The following is a 25,597-nucleotide window of genomic DNA, read 5'->3' as shown; positions in this document are numbered from 1 at the left end:
TTTTATTATCTGTTTACTTTTAGACAGCTGATATCCTGTTACGTTATGTCCTCTTTTGATTCTGGGAAAATTAACAAATATCCCGGTTATACAAGTTCCAAACATTTAAATGATGCATGCTGCTTGGAAGAGCTCTTTCTGCGCCCTCAGAATTGGTTGAATGCACTCTGTTGTAAGTGATAGAATAGCATTAACAGTAGTAGTCACAATAATCATTAGGTACATTATTAAAATTTTTTCTGCCAAAGTGAGTCAGAGGTCAAAATATTGATATGTTCAGAAGATACAAAAACCAAAATATGCACTAAGGTCAAAACCAGGAATCAGAATGAACCTTTTGTTAGAACTCAAAACATGATTAAATTACAGATTCACAAATAAGCAGAGAATCGAGACCTGGAATTCAGAAGAAGAGTTATAATTAGTCAATTTAGGAGGTTTTTAACTGTCAAGCTTGGATACCCCATAATTAATGGGATTAAACTTTATACCATCGCTTGTTTGACATCACCAACAAGTGTGACCTGGGAATTCCTTGAATGGTTTCCATAGCAGCAGCCAGCACAATTTTCAGCACTTCTGGTGAAAACAGGCAAAAAAACACCAAAAACAACCTCCGATTCTCTGTATTTCAAAACCCCATACCAGATATAAAAAAGAGTTGTCAATAATTGCAGGAATAAGCACAAAAATGAATAAATGTTAGAGATCAAAATAGCATTATTGTGTCAGAAAGAAAATTAAATGATTGAAAATATTGCAATCTTTGCAATATACATGTGGGTATGGTCACATGACTGTAGCCTCTTGGGAGGCCTTTATTTTCAGCACAAAAGTATTAGTGTCTTTCTTTTTAATTTTCCACATTACCATTTTGTTTTCCATTAGATGTCACCCTGTTGTGGTATTTTTGGTATTGTGCTTTCATCTCCTAGTTATTAAATTTCACAAATATCCATGGGTATTCTCAATCTGCCCATAACAGGAACTAGTTTGTTTAGGCAGGCACTCACATCAGACTTAGTAAGGCCAGGTAAATGAGGAATATTGTTACAGGTTCTTCAATAAGGCCTTTGCTTAGATCTTTTGGGTCAGCCTTATGAATTGATTTGCTTACAATTTAACATTACATTTTTTGCTTAGTCTTTGTCACATTTCTTGCTTTTTGAAAAATTATTTCAGCATTCTGAAATATTATTTATTATAACATTTATTTCATTTTACTGTTATTCTGATAGTACCGTTTTGTGTTGCAATTTTTTTTGTGGCAATCTTTATATTCATTTGCAAGTTGCTATTCTTGTTGCCATTCACATGACATATTGTGCCATTGGACCTGCCTGTTAAAGGTGATTGTACTGCAGAGTCAGTATGTTAGCTTTGGGGTCATATAAACAATGAAGTTTGTAAATCACATACTTTGATTTTGGTTGGGAATCTTATTTTTCTTATTTTTTTTTAATTTAGCTCTTTAGTTTTTGGTTCTGATTTATGACCACACATTTTTCCTAGCATTTTGGTTTTGTTGAAAATATTTTTATCTTTATAATTATCAAACCATGCCTGTGTGCTTACTTGCTAATTTACTATTGCGCCATCTCTTTGTATTTCTTTCTTTCACCTTTGTAATTTGCACCCTCTTTTTGAACCATTCTCATGACACTTTTCGTGTTAAAATAAAAGGTGACTTACTTTTGTGCCTTCAACAACTGTGTGTGTATTATTTGTGATAGTCCATGTGTGCCATTACAAAATATATACTGCACATACATCCTCTTTATAAAAACCCCTGTGTGCGTCCAGGTGTCCGTGTGTGTGTGTATCTTCTGGTGAAGTGCGCATGCAGGTGGCCACATGGCACGTGTTCAGTCTCTTCCTGTGCATTCCCTGTGCAGAGAGAGAGACAGACACACAGGCGTGTGCGAGACAGACAGACACACACAGGCGCGTGAGAGAGACACATACAGACACAGAGGCATGCGCTTAAGAGAGACACACACACAAGAGACAGACACACACACGCATGCCCGCGAGAGAGACACACACATAGGCGCATGTGTGCATTGTTGCAATGTTACTTTTCTTGGTTGTTCATTTTTTTCCCTGTGCTTAAAACTCATTAAAAAAAGTGTTTTTAGCAAGCGGGTCGTAAGGCTATAGCTCAAACTCTTGCAGTGTTAGTTTTCTATGTTGTTCAAGGTTTTCTTAGTGTTATTCAATGTTTTTACATTTAGTTTACTATTACGCTGTGCATTCAATGGTATAATTAACTATATTTGTGCTTAAAAACTTAAAAAAATATATATTTACATACAGTTCATATGGTCTGGAACGGATTAATTGTATTTACTGTGAAGGACAGCCGGGTCCCATGCCCGGCAGGGACACCCCTGCTGCTTATGTTCCGGGGGAGCCACCATGGGCAGTCCAGTACCTCCCCTGGGACGCTTGGTGGCAGCCTCCATGGCTGACGGTGATTCCCCAACCACCCGCAGGGCTTCATGGGAGATGGAGTCCTCCACAGCCTGGTTGGGGGCTCGGATGGTCGCTAGGGGGAGCTGCATGGACTCAGCAGCCTGGCTGGACGAATCTTCAGCCCCACACGGAGGTGCAATTAGGACCAGGTGGTCAAGCACCTGGAACACTTCCGGCTGGGTTATAAAAAGGGCCAGCCACCACCACTCGAGGAGCCAGGGTCAGGAGGAGGAGGACTATGCTTGTGGAGGAGTGGTGGTAGAGGAAGAAGAGTGTGTTGTGCTTTAGTGTTTGTGCTTTGGGACTGTGTATTACCTATGGGTCACGGGGAAGACATGCACCCATGGGTGAAGAAAGAAATAAAGTCTTTGTGTTTTATACGTGCCTCCATGTCTTTCTGTGTTGGGTCAGGCGCCTATATATCGCCTTTGTTACATTACATACAATCCTATGGGGGAAATTACTTCGATTCACGACCAAATCGGGTTACAACCAGAGTTTTGGAACGAATTATGGCCGTGAACCGAGGTTCCACTGTATTACTGTCAGAAAAAATTACAGGCATTTTACAGAAATACAAACCAGTATTACTGAGAGAGAAAATTAGGCACACAATACAGTGTTGCATATTACAGCCACATACATGGTCCCTTGCCATTTAATATAGACTGTTCCTACTAATGTTTATGCACTACTGTTCTAGCGCCCGTTATTGTAACAAGTTTAATGCCTAGTATATATATATATATATATATATATATATATATATATATATATATATATATATATATATATATATATATATATATATATATATATATATATATATATCATTGTTAGCTGCTTCTCAAAATTTTGTCCATTAAAATTATGAACATGATTAGTGAAAAAAGGCAACCCTAGCAGAGTCCTACAACCACCAGAACTTGTCTGACTTATTACTGGCAACTTTAAACCAAACACTCACTCTGGTTGTACAGGGACTGAATAGCCCATAGCAGCAGGCCTGCTACCCCCTTTTTCCAAGGTGGGGGGTGTGCAGTTACAATATATTTGTTATATTTACCTTGGGTAGCAAACATGAAATAGCAGTACTCACGTACAACATGGGGTTGAACTCTGGAGAACCTAAGAAAATCTAAATGAAAGGGTCTTTCACCCTTGTGAGGTTACAAGTACCTAGTGCCAGTGCCCTGGCTCACAGTCTGCCCACACACTATATACAATGAATATAACTGATATCTTAGTTCAAAAAACAGTAAGTCAGAGTTGCAGCAGACTCAGGTGCTAGACATTTATATAACTGCCCATAGTCACACAAAGTCAGGTTAGGGTTGCCAAATCACCTAATGTGAACATCTTTGGGAGAAAAACCCAAAGCCTTTTAGACCATGCAAACTCCACAACAACTTTGATTTGAGCTCTTGGCCTTCTGCACCACTATGCAGCTCTCACTTATATGGGTATATGTTGAATTTTTTGACTGTCAGGGGATTACAAGGGCATTCTCAGAATTGACTCTTGTGAATTCTGCTCTGAATCCTCTAAGTGTAGCATTCAAAGAAGAAGCCATATTCCAGGGTCTCAGAATTATGGATGCATAAACCGCAGAACAAAATAAAATGTTGAAATTCATTTAAGAAACTTTGATTGATATTGATGCAGAGGTACACTATCTCTATGCAGTGACCCTATCAAGACTGGATAGATGGATGGAGAGAATTAACTGCGGTTAAAATGCCAGGAATTGAAAGCAAGCCATGGCTCATGTCTGTAATTTTCAGCCAAAGATGACTTTTATGTCTGGAGCCAGTGTGTTAGAGTTAATGTAGAAGAATTTAGAGTGATTGCAGTTAATCTGAAAATGCAACAGCAACCCTGCAAGTACCTGCTTTATCTCAACTGTGGTGATGAAAAATGACTCCACGTAGTCTGATGTTGGTGACTTTTGTCTCCTTTGTTTTACTCGCTGTTTGTCCTGATGCTATATTTTGATCTTCTCTCTTTTATTTAGGCAAAGGCAGTTCAAGCATCTCCTCCGACGTGAGTTCAAGTACGGATCACACGCCGACCAAAGCTCGAAAGAATGCAGCTACCAGTGAAGGTAGGCATCTGGACTTCATTACATTCCCCAAAAATCTCGAGTAACGTTGACTATTTTTGGAAAAGAAATCGGTGCTTTGGAAATGTTTTCAATTAAAAACAAACTAATGCTCTGTACTTTTAAAAAGGCCTCACAGTTCCAAAGGATTGGAGTCTTTAGTGCATGGCTAAAGCACTAATCATCTTCTCCGTCTGAAGGTTCAGAATTTCTGACTGTAGCAAAATAAAGTTTAAGGCTACAGAGTAACCCTATACATTGCAGGTTGTACAATAAGATGACTTGCAGGCTTTTCTGTGCTATCTGCTTATTGTTTCGATGATATACAATGTAGTATTTAGATATACTGATTATATTGTCTCCTCATCCATACACACGTTCATATGGAGCCAATGGTGCCTGTCTAAGAATGAGTTTCCAGATGGCCCTAAAGTAGTTCAGACTGTGTTTTTATTGAAAATAAAACCCATTATTTATGCTGTAATTTATTTGATTTTACGACTAATAAAGGGTTGCATGGTTTCAGTATTGCAAAACAAGGTGAAAAAGGTAAATGGAATTCTGCCAGGGCTGGAAGATCTTATCATTTTAGAGAGCAGTCTGAAAGTGAATTGTCTAGGGAACAAAAGGGCAACAGTTGACAAGTAATGATTTGAAAGAGGTGGCTGCAGGGCATCTTTATAAAGCATATGTGCCTTCCTATTGTGTATTATGGAGCCTGGCTTAGGTCTGCAGGGGTATGTTGAGCCAATGGGGTGTCCTAGATTGGTGGCTCCCAAGAGTTCAAGAAAGTCTTCCTAACTATGGAAGGGAAGTTTCATTCCAGGAAGTTGTTCCTGTTTGAGACCTGAAAGCTCTTTTTAGTTCTTACTGTAGTGAGCACGAGGTTAAGAGGTGAATCAGAGACAAGAGAGGTAGAAAGGCAAAAATAAAGTGAGGAAGATGTAGAAGATTAGGAGAGCTTGTAATGGTACAAGTGTTTGTTGTTTATTATTTCACTTTTTGTCTTTGTTTGTACAGCGAGTTATGTTTACTGCTCACTCCTCTCTGTTTTTTCACCTGTTGACCCTACAAGATCTTATTTTTTATTTTATTACTTCCTTGTAAAGCTCCAGGTACGAGAAGCTTTTAAAAAAATTACTGTAATGTCTTGTACGTCCCCATTTACTGCATTGATTTTGTAGACTTTTTACTGATTTTTATGTTTTCTTTAATTATGGCCCCAGCATTATTCAATTAAAACAATGCATAACAACCTACACTACTTCTGCTTTCTGCTGTTAACCAACTGTGTGCCCTACAGCTAAGTCACTTGATTAAAGGCTTATGTAGTAACCAGAAGATCAAAATAGAAAAATATTAAAACTGGTGAAAATAATAGTCATATTTATACCAATAACTAGAGGTATAAAGTAAAACTAGCAATAGTGAGCAATGTATTACCACACTAGCAGCTCTAGCAGGATTAGACTTGAGATGTTATAATATGGCATCTTCAATGTGATTTCTGAGATTGATTGGCCATTCCTTGCATTTGCAGCATATCATTTGAAAATGTCAGGTGCCTAAAATTCATTTGCTTTTCACTGTATTATTATGGGAGTTGTGGCTTCAGATCTGAATATGAAAGACATTATAGTGGTAGATGCATTCACATCAAATGTGTTTGCATAGATAGATAGATAGATAGATAGATAGATAGATATGTTATGCATGTATCTTTGTATAAAGCTAACTGTTATTTAATATCAAATGTATTCCTCACATAATTTTTATAAGTTTAAACTATTTGCACTATGTATGAATATCAAAAAATAAGAATTATTTACTAATGTAACAGTGGTCAATATCAGCATAATGGTGTCATTGATAATGAAGGTGGTGATCATGAGCATTTCTAGAAAATGAGCAATTTTAGATTGAAATTACAATACTGAATCAAATGTAAATTTCATAAATAACATTTGATATATCGTGCTCCGGCCCTCACCCCCAGGCCGCCAGGAGGAGCTCTCCCGACAGCACGATTGTGCCCTGAGTTCCAGCAGGGCCTCATGGACTATGTAGTGTTTATACACAGCCCTGCTAGATACCTTGGGGGCCACCGGGAGTCGCTGCAGGGGGGCTTGTGGGCTCTTATGTGCCCTATAACCCGGGAGTACGTCACGGTCACGCGTGACAGGAAGGAACAACGTGCTCCCGGGTTGTAGAAAAGGACTGTTTACCCTGACCCGGAAGGAATAAGGAACTGTGGACTGATTGGGCAGGATCACCTCCGGTTCAGGGTGTATAAAAGGATTGTGGGGAAGCCCTGAGACTGAGCTGAGCTGGGAAGTAGAGGGGTGAAGTGTCTGGGCGAGGAGATGAGAATAGTATTATTGTTTATTGAATTTATGAGTAGTGTGGAGGGTGCTTTGTGCACATTATTGGTATTAAATAAAGAAGTCTTGGACTTTTATCCAGTGTCTGGAGTTGTACCTGAGGGTTGGAGAGGTGGACAATATATATATATATATATATATATATATATATATATATATATATATATATATATATATATATATATATATATATTCTGAAAGTAATACATTCAAGAATTATTAATTAAAAGCCTCTTTAACAAGCACTCTACAGGTGCCAAAGGAGAGACAAATGCCTGTACTCTCCAGTCCTGAGAAACTTTCTTATATTCTTAAGGAGACTACATTGATAATGCATAGTTTCAATGTCTTTCCACAAACTGAAAGCATAATTTCTTTGCAGGACAACATGAAATTTGCTTTTTATATTTTATTACAAATAAAGGTTGCATATAGTTAATATTGAAAAACCTCACACGCCACATGGCTGTATGTAATTTATCTTGCTCAGTTAGGACGGAGATTCATATATGTCTTTGAAATTTAACAACATCTGGCAATGACATCATCAGCACTTGAATGAGTATGAATACAGTATGTCCACATGGGGATTTAAGTGATTTTTCATATGGATTAGTCTTCTGTAAGGAGCTGCATTGGTTTGGCAGGCATATCCTTTACCAAGAACTACCAAACATTCTCTGCTATGATGGGTTGTGCCCTGGCACTTCTTGGCTATTACAGGCAAAATATTTTCCTTAGACAAACAGTCTGGACACAGTGTTTCCCAATTTAAGGCCTGAGTGTGAATGGATTTTCATAAAACAATTCATGGAAAATGCATAGTTAACATTGTCATGATGAGCTGCATACCAGTCTTTTTTTTCTGAAAACAAATAAAAGGAAACTGCTAGACATACTATGACTGACAAGAAGGTGTGTTTCAGCTATCAAAGGATCACACTCCTGAAACTCCCTAAGAAAATCTGTGGTTCTACATTTGAGACTTTCATAGTGGATCCCCAAATGCTGGAGGGAACAATATAGATTCCATATTGGCTCTGCACAGATGTTTAACTGGTCATAAGAATTTGCCAGTCTTGCCTGCTTTGTAGAAATGGAAAATGTTTATGACCAAGTAGGCCATAATATCTTGAAGACAAGGTGGCGTAGCGGTTAAGATTTCAGACTTCAAACACTGAGGTTTTGGGTTCAAATCCTATGGGCACTGTGTGACCATGAGCAAGTCACTTCACCTGTCTGTTCTCCAGTATACATCAGATATTGTAAGCTGTGTAAAGGCATCAACCAAATAAATAAATGTGAAATCTTGTATAAGATTTTGGAGTTTTCATTATCACTGTTTGCAGATAATGTTATCCTCATGTCTCCTCAAACTGTGCTCTCTGAGCCACATTGGCATGGTTCACAGCCAAGTGTGATGTTGATGGGGTGCGATTTGTCATCCAAAATCTGAGATAATTGTTCTTTCACAGAAGAGAGTGCCTGGTTTCTTGCATCTACTCAAGATGGAAGAGTCCAAATACCCTGGAGTTTCATTCATGACTGAAGGAAGAGGTGATTGGGAAATTTATCAGTCATTGTGTGTTGAAGCAGTTTTATGGATTTTGTGCAAGATCAATGTGTTGAAGTAAGAGCTAAGTCCTCAGACAAGGCTTTAAATGTACCTGTCAGTACTCATCCCCATATTTATTTATGGTCATGAGCTCCGAATAGTCATTGAAAGAATGATATTGCTCCTTAAATTAGATGATGTGAGGTTCCTGCACAAGGTTCTGGGAGCACTGATACAGGAAAACCCTGGAGTAGAACTTCTGCCTCTCCAGATTAAGAAGAGCTTACCAGGTATGACTCAATCAGCGAAGGCAGAGTAGTTGACCTGCAATACCCTGGAGGAATTATTGTATGTTTCTGACAAGCAGATGATGAGAATTCCCAAGGGAAAACTGGAGGAACATGGAGGCAATAGGGTGTCATAGTCAATTCAGTTCACTAGGAAAAGTGAAAAGGACGAGGTTCTGATTAAAATCTAAAATTAATCTTTGTAGCAGTATTATCACACCTTATAATTTAACCAAAGAGTATTAAGAATCTACAGTATTTGATGGTATACATTTGCCTACATAAATGAAATACCAGAATCATTTGATATTTAAAGTCTGTGTGCACAAAACATTTAATGTCACATATTTATAGGTAATTAAATATTTTATTTAACTACAAAAGGATGGTTCAATATGTGAAACATATTTCAAATTAATCACATGTATTCGGTATATGATTGCATTACCTTGTTTGTTTACCAAATTTATTCCCAGTTTAGCTGCAGAATGACAGTGCATTTTTAAACTTGTCTTCTGCTAAAGATCAAATTCCAGCTCAGCCACTCACAGGCCTCATTCTAATATTCTAGACAAGTACCTCTGTGGCACAGGCGGCTATCATCTCTGTGTTCTGCCAGGGTACAGATTCACCTATGAAATGATTTTTCAGCTTTTCTTAATTAGATGTAGCATATTTAGTAAAGGGGATCCTTGCTTTTCATCCTTACTCAACTTAAATGAACTAACCGTTCAAGCTAAAACTGCTGTTGCATATCTATGGGGAAGATGCTGTCATTACAGGGTACCAGACTGATACTGAATACTGTTATGCTACATTTAGTATGGACACTTTGCAATACAAACAGTCAATTTGAGAGTAAAGTGAATTTTTCACAAATAGTGTACTGGCACCATCCTTCACACTCAGATGGTGGATATATGGATTGACAGATGGGTTTTAGTTCCTGTTCTCACATGTTTCTGCCTGACATGTGCCATTAGCAATCCCTTTTAGGAGAATGAGCTATGAGGAAGCAACAAAAGGATACAAACAGAATGGTGAATATGATATTATTTATTTTGGTTTTCAGAAAGCATTTGATAAGGTGCCATGTGAGAGGTTAGACATCAAACTAAAAGAATTGGAAGTTCTGGTATAGTGTGTAGATGGGTGCAAAATTGGCTGAAACACAAAAAGTATAGGGTTAGGGTGTGAAGAACCTTATGAGAATTAGGTGAAGTTAGGATTGGTGTTCCACAGGAGTCGGTGTTGGGGCCTCTGCTATTTGTAATGTATATAAATGACTTGAAAAGGAATATAAAAAAACAATCCAGTTAAGTTTGCAGATGATACCCAGCTAAGTTGTCTGGCAGAAAATCTAGAATCCATTGAATCATTGCAGAGGGATTTGGAGAGCATATAAACTTGGGCAGATTTGTAGCAGATGAAAATGAATAAGTAAATGTATGGTATTACATGCAAGAAGTAAAATTGCTAAATCTGAATACACATGGGCTGTACCCTTTAGGATGTAGGAGTCATAGTGGACTTGACACTCTCAAACTCCAGGCAATTTCTAGAAGCCATTAAGAAGTCTTACAGAATGGTTGGTTATATAGCATGATGTTTACAGTAGAGAACAAGTCAAAGGATGCTATGCTCAAGCTGTACAACAAACAAATGAGGCTGCTTTGGAGTACTGCATGCAGTTTTGGTCTCCAGACTACGAAAAGGGCATTGGACCTGGGTTGATTCTAAGACTGTGAGGTATGAGCTATGAGGAGAGAGTGAACAAGTTGAACCTTTTCAGTTTAAGCATAAGCAGATTAAGAGGTGGCATGAATGAAGTATTTAAAAATTATGAAAATAATTAGTACATTAAATTGTGACCAGTGCACAGACTGTCAGAGAGCTATCAAGAATAGTTGGGTTGCTAGCTGGGCTTCGCTATTTGATCACTGTCATTTTAATCACAGAAAAATAAACAAAAATTATGATTAGTGCTTTTGCGCTCTCAAGCAATGGCGAAATCATGGCCAAATTGGCCAATTTAAGCAAATAAATAACATGTTGTGTTAAAAGGACTTCCGTCTGTTTTGCCATTTGAATCCATAATGAACCGCCTTCCACCAGAGCAGCTTGTTTTTATTGTGTTCTGACCAGAAGGAGCAGAGCCACCTCAGAGCTGATGTCGGATCCTAGGCTCATCTTGGGGCTGCCTGTTAGAACTGCAGAAGGGAAAGAAGTCAATGTTAGTGACAACAGAGCCAGGAAGGTGACCCCCAGTTGTTACTCTGAAGTGAGTTCAACAAGAACACAGGTTCACAGTTTTACACTTGATAAGGATATTTTTCTTAGCACAGAGAATTATAGACAAATTGAATATGTTAGTAAGCAGTGTGGTGGACAATGGGACTCTAGGGACATTCAAAACTCAACTTGATATTGTTTAGGAGGAATTATGTGGATAGGAGTCGTGAGCTTTTTTAGGCTGAATAGCCATGTTCTTGTCACAATTTTTTCTTGTGCTCTAATGTTCTTTTCAGAATTTCATTAGACAACAATCAAAGCAAAATAATACTGAGCTTAAGAAGCTGACTTTATGTTCAGAAGGTTTGCAATTTGCATCTATTTTGATGACAATTTAATCTCTACAACAGGCTATCATTGAGATCTTTCATCCAAACTTACAGTATGTCCTACATCAGCTTCATATCCTGTCTGTTCCACAATTCTTGACAAGCAAACAACATTTTCCACACTCTTGAATGTTTGTCCTTGCTATTTATCATGTTTCCGAGACATAAAAATCTAATCTAAGAGTATGTTTTGTAGTATAAAAAAATTGTCAATATTGTAGTGAACAGTGCACTAACTTTCACACTGAGCTGTCAATGGATATTGTGAAACTTGGAAGTAATATTTAAAATATATGGGTATTCCCATGGAGATTATTTCTGAGTTGGATATAAAATGTTATTCCTATGTTTGTAATGAAATTCACTTTTTTATCCCTTAAGCTTTATTGACAGGTGTAAATCTTTACAAATCCAATAAAATTTCACTTATGTGTACTTTATAAATACTAGAGTGAAACCTGAAAAAGTCAAATGTCTAAAGGAATAAAGAAAGCAATAAATAATCCCAGTGAAAATGCCAAATATGTACATGTAGTTTGAAGAATCAATTTCAGCAAAGGCCTCACCTTCATTAGGAATGAATTCAGTGCTCCAGCAAGGAAAATTGGCACACAGAGTTTCTTCTATGTGCATTACTGAATAGCTATGTCATCCCTTCCATTCTCTACCTTTACTGTAACAATTTACAGCTTTACTGTCTGCAGTGACTGGATGAAGTTGTCTGCAGTAAAAGTCATAGAGAAGAGGGGTGCAAGTAAGCCACCGAAAAAGTCCAGAGTCTGTCTCTGATTATGTCAGGCAACTGCCAGCAGCTTCATTATGGAGCGTTTTTCAGCAGGGTTAGCTTTGTCAGCACTACCCAGCCACTAAAATTCCATTGTCGGGATTGTAAATAGCACATTTCAAATCCTGAGCACAGATTCCACTTCTCACAATAAACAAATTGAAGAAAAAAGAAACAGACTTGCACAACTTGCTGTGATAAACAAGTCAAGATTAATGATGTGTAATCAATGGCTGCAACATAAAAAATTAGCATCTAATTTCCGTTTTGACATCAACCTGCACATTGGGAGAAAAACAAAACTCTATTGGCCATAGTTTACGATTCTGCAAAGTCAAAAATATGGAACAAATTGTATCTGCCCTTTTGCAATATCTCCCCTTGGATAAAGTTTTCTGATTTGTCTGGTTCTTATAATTTTTTACTTTCAGCAAAAACTATATATTCAAGAAATATGCTCTCTTGTCAAGAGTGATTTGCTGGCACCTACCCCTCAAAGAAAAAACAGCTTCACTGTGAAAACAAGAATTTGGAAATTGAATAACAGGAGCATAACTCCATAAAATAAAGAGAGTTTTATATCAACTGCTTCCCACACATCATTTTAGCTATTCTGGAATCCAAACTCAGTCTTGGTGTGGCTTCATGTAAGATGTTCAATTCCACACTTGATTCTGGGGAGAGAACATGTACAACTGTTTTGTATTAGATAGATAGATAGATAGATAGATAGATAGATAGATAGATAGATAGATAGATAGATAGATAGATAGATAGATAGATAGATAGATAGATAGATAGATAGATAGATAGATAGATAGATAGATAGATAGATAGATAGATAGATAGATAGATAGATAGATAGATAGATAGATAGATCTAAATTAAAATCACAATATTTCTGACATTACAGTACAAGATTTTTAGGAATCTGTTTTTAAAGCACACTCAAACATAGTTGGATGTACAAGGCAAGGGTCCACTCCTTAATGATATGTTTCTAGACTGCTGGATTCCTTTGAAATTAACTGTGGAGCAGCACTGCAGCCAAGTGGTTAGAGCTGCTGAAAAGAGAAGCACATTTGTAGGTTTTCTCTAGGTGCTTTATATCAAAGACATGCAGGTTAGATTGACTGGTGACTCAAACTTGTTTTTGTATGGTATTTGTATGAGTGGGAAATGTGATGGACTGTTGCACCACAAATGTTGGTTGCTGCCTTGTGACCAATGTTACCAGTAATGGAAGAATCAAGACTAGAAGGTGAGTGAATGGAAGGAATTGGCATTTGCTTCTAACATTTGTGTAACCTATGAAACTAGTCCTTTGAATTGGTTTCTCAGTGATCTTCAGTGCATTAATAGAATTACTTTATTGAAAGATCAGACAAATTAAACTTTACAGTGGGCTGATGCTCACTAGGTTTCTGTAATGTTAGGCATGTGACAGAATTTGACTTGCAGTGATTATACACACAGCATAATATTAGTAAATCATGTTTAGTTTTGATTCTTGGTTCTAAAATAATAAGAAAACAATATGATAATATAGATGAAAACTGGACCATGTTTTTTATGAACAAATAATCATGATTACTTTTTTAACTTTAGAATTCAGTCCTGTGTCTTCATCTTCTAATATTACACATCAGAACTGCAATCAAGATGGACTTAGGGCTCATGCTACTGTGATGAGAAGTATTAGCACCAAGCTGATATGCCTGGCAGACCAGAAAAGATGCTCAAGTGCAATAATAAGATTCTTTTTAGTATAAGTCCTTATGAAACTATAAAGTAAGATTAAATAATTCAGCTCATAAACTGCATTTTACAGAGGCTGAAATATCCCTCTTAATTAAATTTCTTTTACATTAACCATGCTGTGCTCTCTACAGCAATAAAGTTATGGCCTTTCACATAAAGGAAAAATTCATGCAGGGTATTTTTTTCTTTTACTTCTTTAAGGTTAGGAATACGTATTGGAATTTGACTGCAGAAACAGGGCACTTGGCATCTCGCGTGCATAGTAAATCTTTATGCCATCAGCTGCTTTCTATCCACATTCTACTTCTGGCAGACTAGTTGGCTCAGTTGGAAATCCGCAAATAGGAGAGCTCACTCAGGACACGGGCTGCATGTAATCTATTTTTGTTAGTGTATGCAATAATTTGTCTTCCCTGACTTGGCGCCACAAGAATGATAGCAGGGAGTGCCGTGTTCTCTGAAATAACAATAGTGCCCAAGCAGCTACTTATGAAAGACATCTCAGCAAGCCTCCTTCAATTATGTGGTCATGACAACTTTATAGAAAGACCAATTAGTAGGTAGCATGGTTACCGGTTCATGATGTTCCAAACCAAAGAGAAGTCCTTGACTCGAGCTGAGCAGCATCAAATTCACATGCCGCTCAGGTTATAAAAGGGCAGATGTGAGAACTGGAGAGAGGACTTGTAAAGAATCGGAAAGAATTGTTTATATAATTTAAGTTGCATTATGGCCTACAATTCTAATTGCTCTTTGTTACTGATTCCATTTGTTTATGAGTTAAAGACACCATTTTTCTTTTTCCCAAAATCCAATTGAATATGATAAAACTGAATTTAGCTTCATTATGTTGCTGGTTATTTTTTAGATTATTTATCTAATATCAAGATATGTTTTGAGGTAAAATTGCTTGTTTGTTTAATATGAATGCCATGATAATGGATTGTCTGGCTTAACCTGGTGGCTCTTACTAATCTATTGTGAAATCTATGTGAAAATGTGCTTTATAAGAATAATTTAAATTGGCTTGAGACCATATTTATCCACTCACACAGCAGGTTTCGTTTCAGCTGGTTTCCAACAGTGATCCAGGACTCTACATCTGACAGTATACTACTATGTTAACATATTTTTGAGTTGAAATATTCTAAATTTACATGTAATTAAATTTTATGTGTTTCTGAGATGTTGATGTACAGCACTTATGGACCTTAGGAAATATTGTTGCCTCACAGTCCTTGGTTCCACAGTCAATTCTTTTGTGGTATGTCACCCTGTTTTTGTGTTTATGCCTAAGAATGCCATGAGATCTGAAGCATTTCTATAGATTTGTTGGAGCTGTAAACATTTAATTTTTTACTCTTGAGAACTCTCAGTATCATCACAGTAAACAAAACTTGGTCCATCTGTCATGACTGACATAGTTTCTTGAGTTTAATGACTAACAAAATGTTGCACTTGGATTGCTTATCCAATTATTTACAGTGGGTCCACATAATAATTATACTATAGCTATATTTCAGTTATATATTCAATGTCAGCAAACACTGTAAACCAAGCATATAATAAGGAAGAAGTGGAGATTTGGGAGTTATACTAGTTATACTATACTATACTGTCTCTCTCTCTCTATATATAGGGTGGTCCAAATCTAGTTATGCAGATCCAGATCATCTGGATGACTTTGATTTATGCGGGGACGATTCCAGTTTGGCCGCAAAGACGATTCTTCATGTCGTCAGTTCGCACACTTCTCGATGGTCAGGGATTTTTCGGGTAATGTTCTATGTAATAAATTTAATGTTATAACGTAATGAAAATTACATAATTAGATCTAGACCACCCTATATATATATATATATATATATACCCGAAAAATCCCTGACCGTCGAGAAGTGTGTGAACTGACGACATGAAGAATCGTCTATATATATACACACACACACACACACACATATATATATATATATATATATATATATATATATATATATATATATATATATATATATATATATATATATATATATATATATATATATATATGCAGTACGTCCAAACTTCGGTAATCACTGCCAGCTGGGTCGCTTATTTGACAAGGTGTAGATCAGAGTATTACATGTATGGGTCTGATCCAAGGTTAGATCCCCGCAAAAGGAAGCAAAAGTGCATACACCCGATGAACCCCAAATATGGCAAAACACATATTGTGTTCTCTTTGTATTATTTGGCAGATACTGCATTATATATATAGATAAATGCACAATGTATGCTGTATGTGTTTCATTATACTGGTTAATAATACAATGAATCAAAAAATTAAACAGTGAATTTAAATAAATACATAAAATAACTTTTTCAAAGCCATGCAATCCCATTCAAGACTGCAGGGGGTTGTAGCCTGTCCCTTCTCATCAGATTCAAGGACTGAATCAACAGTTACAAGATGCTTCACAATTAACGGCCTACTCATGCGAACACCCAGAGGGAGAGTGCATGAGGATGCAAAACTGAGTACCCATGCAGACATTGAGATAATGTGAAAACTGTAGACACACAATGACCAGGCCCCATCATGGACAAATGTTGGATTTGTGAGGCAGGAGTGCCACTCACTGCAGTACCTTGCCAACATCAGTGAGCCAATCAATTATTCGGTCAATCAACAAGATGGCTAGAGTCAGCGATTGCTTTCATTATTTTATGAGCTTTGTAGAGGAGGATGGCATTAAAGAAGTAATGCCATATGCAGAAGACTTTTGTAGTGTTGTAAATAGAATAATGACAATAAGCACATAGTATACTTATCTATCTTGTTGCTACCTTTATCCAGTGTCTTCCTGTGATCCCTTGAATCAAGAATGACATAAATCCAAGTTATGTGTGTTACCTAAAATGGCTGAGGAGTCCAATCCTTGAGTCAGTGACCTTGGAACTCTTAGTTGGGAGGTTCTGTAAGCAGTAAATGCACTGTTACAAATGTATTTAGACAGAATCAACTTATTACTGTATTGTAATTTTTCAAAAGCATATCTGACCTGAATTAAAGTATAGAATGAAGTAGATCATGCAGTCTCAAGGTATATTGGGGTCTGCAAGTATTGACGCTACTACCGACTGGATGGTTTAGAGAGTTCCTTAGATCTGCCCTCCAGAAATATAGGCATACTAACTTCTAGCCCCGAAGAATTGTGGAAGGCCCTTGTCAGGCTGGGTGATTGCACCCTCAGAAAGATGACATGATGACAGCAAGAATTCTTCAAAATAAGGATGTGAATGGAACCTTATTGTTCTTGTTTAGCTATTCCATCTCAAGACACCCAATTCACTGTGCGCTGTGTCTGAGGGAGAGAGAGAGAGTGTGTGCCTTGAAGTATTTGTTTGTCTGGTGAGATAACATGCAGAGAGAAAGACATCAGCACGCTATCAGAAAGTGAACAGTCTTTGCCTGTGACCCGAGCAGACTTGGGTCAAAATATAAATCAAATTGGAATGTGCATAAAGCAGTCAGTGAAATTTTCTGAAATGGAAATTATAGCTGATATTTATTCAAATGGACTTGAAGCATAAAAAATGACTTTGAAGATATTTGGAGTACTTAATGTGAGAATTTTACTTTCACAGTGGGGGATGTCTGAAGTTTACTTTCACAATTCAAAATAAATGACATGACTGTAAATGAATACAGAAAATGGACAGAGCTGATAAGCATGAGAACATGGCATTAGGAGAGTAAAAGAGGAGAGCATGTATATACATGTTTTTGTTTTTTTCCTTTACATTATTATACCAATTTCCCCCTATATTCAAAAGGTATGAAATCAAAAAAATTAGTGAGTAGTAAAGGTGTTGCATGATTGTGCTGTGAGACAGACAGCCTTCCTTCCCTGTTAGCTCCCTAGATCAGAAAAAAGTGGGTAAAAAAACTGAATGGATTGACAATTAGCTCTCGTTTTGTGGGAACCAGATGTTGGCAACTACAAGGTAAATATGTGCTGTCAAATCTTATATAATATTAATATAAGGTTCAAAAAGAAGTCAGATGTAATCACGCTATAATAAACTATGAAAAAGCAATGAAAAAAGTTTTAAATCTGTATTGTCTAACAAAAAAAAAATGTGATATGTAATAAAGATGTGTTAACAGTTGACTATGCAAAGCCCGTTTCTGAAAAGCTTGCCTGCATCTGGAATGCAGACTGCTCTTTCGATTAGTCACCCTTTTATACACTTCTTCTTTTATTTGTTCATGAAACAAGGGGCTGATGAACGCACCATGTGTAATTTTAAGGTTCCATACTTTTAGAAAATAAAAAAGACTTGCCGACAGGCTCAAGGCATTTTTCCACAGAAGAGTGTGGAAAGCTTTGTTTTAAGAAACAGACTCAAAATCCTTATAAGGTACTGAATTTTTGTTTTTTTGGATCAGCGGTTAATTGAGTGTCAGTTTAATGTAGGGTCCAGGTTTGTTTTAATGACTGTTATAAAACAAAAAGGATGCGCTCTGATGAAGTCATTTGATCCCTGCAATTAAGATTATTTTTTTCACTACCAAAGAAACCTCCAAACTCTAGGGTTAACCTGCATTGAGCAATTTTATCAAGAAGAACGGCAAATAATTATAGGATCACAGACTGCAGCCTAACCAAAGAAATTCACAGGTATAATCACTGCCATTCTACCACGTGTTAACTTTGAATGAGGTTGGAGGGTGAATAATTATACCACCAATTATTTTCTGTTTTTTTATTTTTCATTAATTTAGAAAAATGTATTGTTTTTTTCACTATACTAGAGTGATTTGTGTTGAGGAGCAGCAACAATTTATTAGTTAAACAGATCATTGCTGTTGTTGTAATAGAAGAAAACATGACAAAGTTCATGAAGTGTAAATACTTTTATTATAGGCTTCGTGAGGCAGTTGCATTGTTTGTGTCACCATCTACATGTAATAACTGAAAGAAGTGTGGCAGTAATATAAAAAGCATATCAAGAGGCAGTTGCATAGGATAAGAATCATAGTACAAATTAGACAGATATTACAGTCAAAGAGCACAGAACATACCAGGTTTCATAATTTATATCCATATAAAATGCCAAGGGTTGTGTCATGCAATAACTCATGAACCACTGGAGGTAGAATTGTGATCTTGGTCTTAACTGAAAGCTTATGATGTGGTATGTGTGGGTGAAGCAAAAATGTGATGAGCAACAACCTCCTCAATATTATTGTGGATTGTGTGTTTCATACAACAAACTGCATAGGGAAACTGATCGAGAAGGCAAGAAAGGTAAGAAGAGCAGTAGCATCTGCTGAGAATGCAGGAAATTGCAGAAGCCTATTATGAGATTGGAAGAAGATGAATGATAGGACTAGCATCTGCTAAGTTTCCAGTGCACACAGCATGGCAACATGTTGCTACTTGCAAACTATTGGTGCTAGAACCTTGATCTTAGAAGGACCGGAGGACAGCATATTTCCAGTATTAGTGATGATCATAAACACAAAATGCTTGAGAAAGTTGAGAAAATAGCTAAATAGCCAGTTATTTGCAATTGAAAAGGCAGCTTAAATAATGCAACACTGATCCAACTCATAGCCATGGTGAACTTAGGCCTACATCATATGATGTACATGAAATCATTAGGTTTCCAGGTATAATAATATATATTTAGTATGATTGCCGTAAATACTTAACATAGCCCACTAAATCCTGTTTAATAAAGCAGAAGACCTCTTGGCTAGCTTAGTAGCATCAAGTGCAAGGCAGGAAACAACCCTGGACAGGGCACTTGGCCATCACAGGGTCCACTCATGTATTCATTCACCCATGGGGCCAGTTTAGAGTCCCCAATTAATATACAAGCATTTTGGCTCTGGATGAAAACCTGGAGAACTTGTGGAAAACCAACAATGACATTGAGAGAATGTGAAAACATCTCTTTGTGGGAAACATTGTCTAGGTAATGAATGATGCAAAATCCACCCTATAGAGGCGACAATTGCCAATACAAAATTGCATTAAAAGATAACGTATAAAATGCTGAGCCTTTTAACAAGGTCTTCTGGTAAAAAATAAACTGGAGAAATGGATTCTTTAATAATAATAATATTCTTTGCACCTGAAAATCAATAAAATGATGCCTAGAAGACCATGATTACTTTATAAAAGTGCACAGAAATTAAAGAAGAATCCAATTATAACAGTGGCCACTTACATCACACTTCTGACATAACAGGATGTGATGCTATCCTCTTTAATAAAACCCCTGTGTGCGTCCAGGTGTCCGTGTGTGTGTGTGTCTTCTGGTGAAGTGCGCACAGTGAATGGCCTAACCGCTGCCGCGCAAGATAAGCAAATAAAGCGAACACACTGGAAGCTGGGCACACAGTGAATGGCCTTGCCACAGCCGAGCATGATAAGAAATAAAGGACACCATTGCTGGGGAGAGTGCTGATTGGGTAGTCGCGGTCGCGCATATAAAATCCGTTGCTGGGGAGACGCCACACATACAATAATCAGCTGCACGCCAGCACAGATTAAAATACTTGCAGGGGAACTAAACAGTACTTGCTGGGGAGACGCCACAGGCACGATTATCAGCTACACGACACACATTACATGAATTGCTGGGGACACTCTGCTGATTGAGCCACTGTTGTGACAGAAAATTAAAGTTGTATTACGGACATCAAAGCCAGTATTACCGTCAGAGAAAATTACAGGAATTTTACGGAAATACAAACCAGGATTACTGCGAGAGAAAATTAATGACACAATATACAGTGATGCATATTACAGCCACGTACAAGCCAGTATTACTGTAGGAGAAAATATCACGGATGTATCTACTAATAACATGCCACCCAAAAAAAAAAGGACACGTCAAGTAGGATAAAAGACACAGGCAATCAAATCCTATATAAGCAACATCTCCTGGAAGAACGGTCAGCTCATCAAGTAAACATCAACAAAAGAAAGGCTGAAAGACAAAGAAAAATACGAACAAATAGATCGATTGAAGAAAAAGAAAATGACCATTAGAAAAACGCTAAAACAGAAAGACTCAGATGAGCAAACCTTAGAAAAAGTTGGCATTTACTTGCCAGAACCAGTATTCAGCCATGGTCAGTTATATGTTGCATTATCAAGAGTTAGAAGTTTTACAGATGTTGTTGTCAAGGTTGTAGATGGTCCTGAACAAGGTAAACTCTTGCCAAACTCAGACAGAATATTTACAAGAAATGTCTAAAAAGAAATTGTATAGAAAAATTTCATGAGGTAAAAAAATAGAAAATTGTACCTAAATATCTTCTTCAGATATTGTGTCTTACAGATTGTTACAATGTTTTACACTAAGGCAATATTAATTATACTTACTGTATTGTCATATATGTTTCTATTTTATTTTTATTATTATTTTACTTTAGGCTTCTTGCAAAAATATTTTTGACAAAAAAAAATTTAAGACAACAAACAGAATGAGGTCATGGTCCCATGCCATTTAATATAGACTGTTTCTACTAATGTTCATGCACTACTGTTCTAGCGCCTGTTATTGTAACAGGCTTAATGTCTAGTAAGTATATAAGTATCACAGCTGGCTTGGGAAAGGTGCTATATAAATAAAATGTACTGTATTATTATTATTATTATTTGAGAGTAGTTACTGATAGTTACCTTTTTTGAAGGAGGCCCTAGATGTAAGATCAGTTCTGTGATTTCACCTTCATTTCTGGCTCTATCTTTTGCTATATTTTTGTCCTTTGACATCAGTGATTCTAGTTGACTTTCTGGTTTTGACCCTTTCACACTCCTTCTGAACATGTCTTTCAGCTCCATTTGTATCTAAAATATGAACACAGAGGAGCACTGAAGAAGCTCTTTTTTTGTGCTCCTGCCATTGTTTAGGACAACCGGTAGAGATAAAATATATAGAAGTGGGGAAAGGGCCTATACTGCGATCATGCTGAAAAATATTTATATTCTGTATAAAAATTAGATAAAGTTCTTATGCCAATGGGTATCATAGGTACACAGATTTGCTAACACATTCAGCAGTCAGTAATGATTGCAAAGACACAGCCATTCACACCAAAATTTATCCCCCATACTCACAGATATATGTATTTGAACATTCCTAAACACTGCTTTTTTTTAAAGTTTGTCATTTGATTTTTAAGTCAGAGCAGCTGCTGCAACAGATGGCGATTTTCAAATATTAGTGCATTGAAATGAAGTTTGTCTATTCAGACAAATAAGAACACAGTTTAGCTTGAAGAATGCTTCACTTTTAAAAAGTTAAGTGTTAGAACATAATGATATCATTACAAGAAAAGCCGCAGTGTGATTCCACATGTCCTGAGAACAGACATTCTTAATAGAATACATAATGTCCATCAGGGTTAGCTGAATGTAGGAGGAGTGCCAATACTTCTTTGTGGTGTGCCAGCTTTTTATCTAATAAAAAGTACAAAGCTTCACAATGTTAGTCATTTTGTGAGCTGAGACAAGCACAGGTAAAGGAGCGAGTCATCTCAGCATTGTTACCTGCCTGACCAGAAGTTCACTCTCAGCATATATGAATAAGGAGATAGGGGAGGGCTATTTTACCCAAACAGTAAAAAGATGGAGAAACCCTTTAAATTCTTGAAAGTATTCTGTCATGCACAATAAATTTAGTAAAACAGATAGGTGCTTTCTTGCCACAGGAACCAGGAAGTTTTTAGAAGCTCTGGAGCTTTTGTAGCATTCCTACTGCAGGAACTCGGGCCATTTGTACTTTCTGGTAGGTAGTTCCTGGTACTTTTTTTAGCTCCTACTTCACGGTATCTACTTGTCATTCAACCAAGAACTATCATGGATGAGGCTTGGGCAGTGAATTGTGCTGATTGGTTGACTACATGGGCACAATCTTACATATCTTGTAATAGTTTGGACTTTGATGAGTTGTCGCTGAAGATGGAGTGCCACACTTCGTACCACATCATTCTTCTTTGCACATCACATATTTTGCATAAAGGTAACAGTTCCTGTTGGGCAGTGGGAAAGCAACACACAAAAGTAGCCAGAAAGCACAGGCAGCCCAGGAAATCATATACAAACTGATTGGTTGCTGAAAACAAAGTTCATGCGGTTGGAAAACTCCTATTGGAGTTTTAACTTAATGTAATTTTTGAATGGTAAAATTGATACATCTAGCATTATTTATTAATATAAATCATGGTAGTCAGGCAAAGGTTGTTTGCCTAGAAGATGCTCATGGAGGGATTTATGATGCAATGGGTTTCAAAGGAGATCCCACTGGAACAGCAGCAGTTCCCATTAATGGTGTCACGTAATTCACTTGTCAGGAATCCAGTACACCAATTTGGCTTTTGCATGATGCCTTGTGGACCTTTACTTTGTTAATATGAGATTATTCATTTTCATCTAAATGTGCTTGTGGCCATTTTCCTTTCTTGCATTGGCAATGGATGTCATGAAGTTAGATACTTGTACTATGAAGCAGGCTATACCATATGGTGGGTAGATGGGTAAGGCTGATATTTTCCTCACTTCATATTACAATAGGTAAAGTATGGGTCTTATAATAATATTCTGGTTCTGATTTAATGTTTTTGAAAGTATGCCAAATTAATATATATATACAAAATCTACATCCTTCATATGTTTACATTCCTAATCTTTGCCCCCTCCCCATGCCATCATTAGCCTTATTACCTTATTCTATATTAAATTTCTCCCCTAGGCCAAATATGATAGTGAAAAATACTTGGAAAATCAATCTCTTGTTTGCTTCTCTCAAGTTCACTCTGCTAATCTTGACTTGTTTTAACTGTACAGCCTTCACAATCTTTGCAATATTCATTGTTTTATTCTGTTAAATGTAATTGGTGAAGTACTGTATTTCATAACTGATCTTACAGGTGTCTAATTTTATTGTAAATGCCTAATCAAAAAAGCACTACTATACCATAGAAGCAGCATCAGTGTTCTGTCTATCCATTCATTCACTCATTTCAGAGCCACTAGGAGCTCAGCACGGACAAGGCAGGAAGAAGCCCTAGTTGTTATGTACGTTCACTACATGAACCGATATACTCCTACCAGAATATTTGGCCTGAATTTCTGGATGACTGGGAGAAAACAATATTTTGGAAGGAAAGAAATCACAAAAGAACCAGTATATACCTGTACAAGAAAAATGTAACATCTACAATGACTCCATGCAACATTCAATGATCTGCTGTTGAGAGGCTTTTTCTGACTCATTTTATAGCCAGCAGGAGAACCCAGCAGCAATAATGCCAGGGTGGCATCACCTCATGGGGTTCTACCCACAGATTAAAAGAAACAGTAGAAAATTTAAAGAGATAGTACATGCATGTTAAATCATGAACAATTATATAAAAATATGAAAAATAATTCTAAAATAACAAAAGCAAAAATAGAACACAAGATACACATAAACACAGGCAGACACATACAATTGAATATTACTACAGTACTTCAAAGCTGCATTGACAACATTTCTTTTCTAATCCTTTTATGTGTATAGTTTACACAATATTTACACAGTCATTACTCCCATAACCTAAAGAGGTGCATGTTAAGTTTTTGTTGTGTCTAAACTGTCAAAATTAATATGGGTGGGTGTGAAGATTTAGCCAGCTGTGGACTGGTATTCTTGTTAATATTTCCTGATTTTTCCTTAGTGATCCATAACCCTGTAATATAAACTCAATCTTTGTAGTGTGACAGATAGAGGGCGCTATCGTCCTCTTGAACCCTCAGACAATACGCCAGACACCAGGTAAAAGTCCAATTATTATTTTTATTTGGATAAATACGTGCACAAAGCACCCTCCACTCCACAATACTCATTCAATAATCAATACAACAATAAATCACAATCCTCCTACTCCCAGACGCGTTGCCACCCTTCCACCCAGCTCAGCTCAACGCTCTGGTGTTCCTCAGAGTCTTTTGCAATCCCTGACCCGGAAGTGTTTCTCATCCTTCAGTCCATGTGACTCCTTATCACTTCCGGGTCAGATAAAAATCCTCTTCTTCATCCCGGAAGTACAGTATGTCACTTCCGTTGTCGCTTTGCCTATGACGTACTTCTGAGTTATAGGGCATATGTGACTCTCTGGGCCTCCTTGCAGCATCCTCTGTTGGCCCCATTGGTATCCAGCAGGGCTGTAGAGGAAAACACCATTGTCCATGATTCCCTGGTGGTATCCGGGGCACCTACATGCTGCAGGGAGAGCTCCATCTGGTGGCCTGGGGGTATTGGCCGGGATGACAAGCCGGCCATAGACCACAGTAGTTACTGAATAATCTGTGAAATTTTTCCTACCCAGGCCTACATATTTGACGACTCACCCCTTCTTTTGGAGTCTCAAGATTGTCATGGTAGAGTGGCAATATTTTGTTTGTTGGTTGAATATGGCAGTAACAATTTCACTGTACTTTGTATATGTGAAAATACTAGAGCTACTACTAGTACACCTTAATCATAGTTGTCAGAATGTGTATTCTATTTTTTGTGCTCAAGCATGGTTGCACATGTCTTCTGTGTTGCATGTGCACCCAAGTGTGTTATTATGGACGTTATGTTCACT

General features: G+C 37.1%; 1 protein-coding gene across 1 annotated transcript in view; it reads left to right on the top strand.

The window, feature by feature from the left end:
- fbxl7 (F-box and leucine-rich repeat protein 7) overlaps positions 1–25,597 on the top strand; it is a 372,909-nt gene that overhangs the window by 63,391 nt on the left and 283,921 nt on the right. Inside the window, exon 2 of the mRNA XM_039754878.1 lies at positions 4,490–4,579. Within this exon, the coding sequence (XP_039610812.1) occupies positions 4,490–4,579 (90 nt within the window). The remainder of the gene's footprint in view (positions 1–4,489; positions 4,580–25,597) is intronic.

This window comes from Polypterus senegalus, chromosome 5, assembly GCF_016835505.1.
Source record: "Polypterus senegalus isolate Bchr_013 chromosome 5, ASM1683550v1, whole genome shotgun sequence".
NCBI lineage: Eukaryota > Metazoa > Chordata > Cladistia > Polypteriformes > Polypteridae > Polypterus > Polypterus senegalus.
Note: the sequence above shows the minus strand (reverse complement) of the source record. Positions and strands in the feature narration are given on the sequence as shown.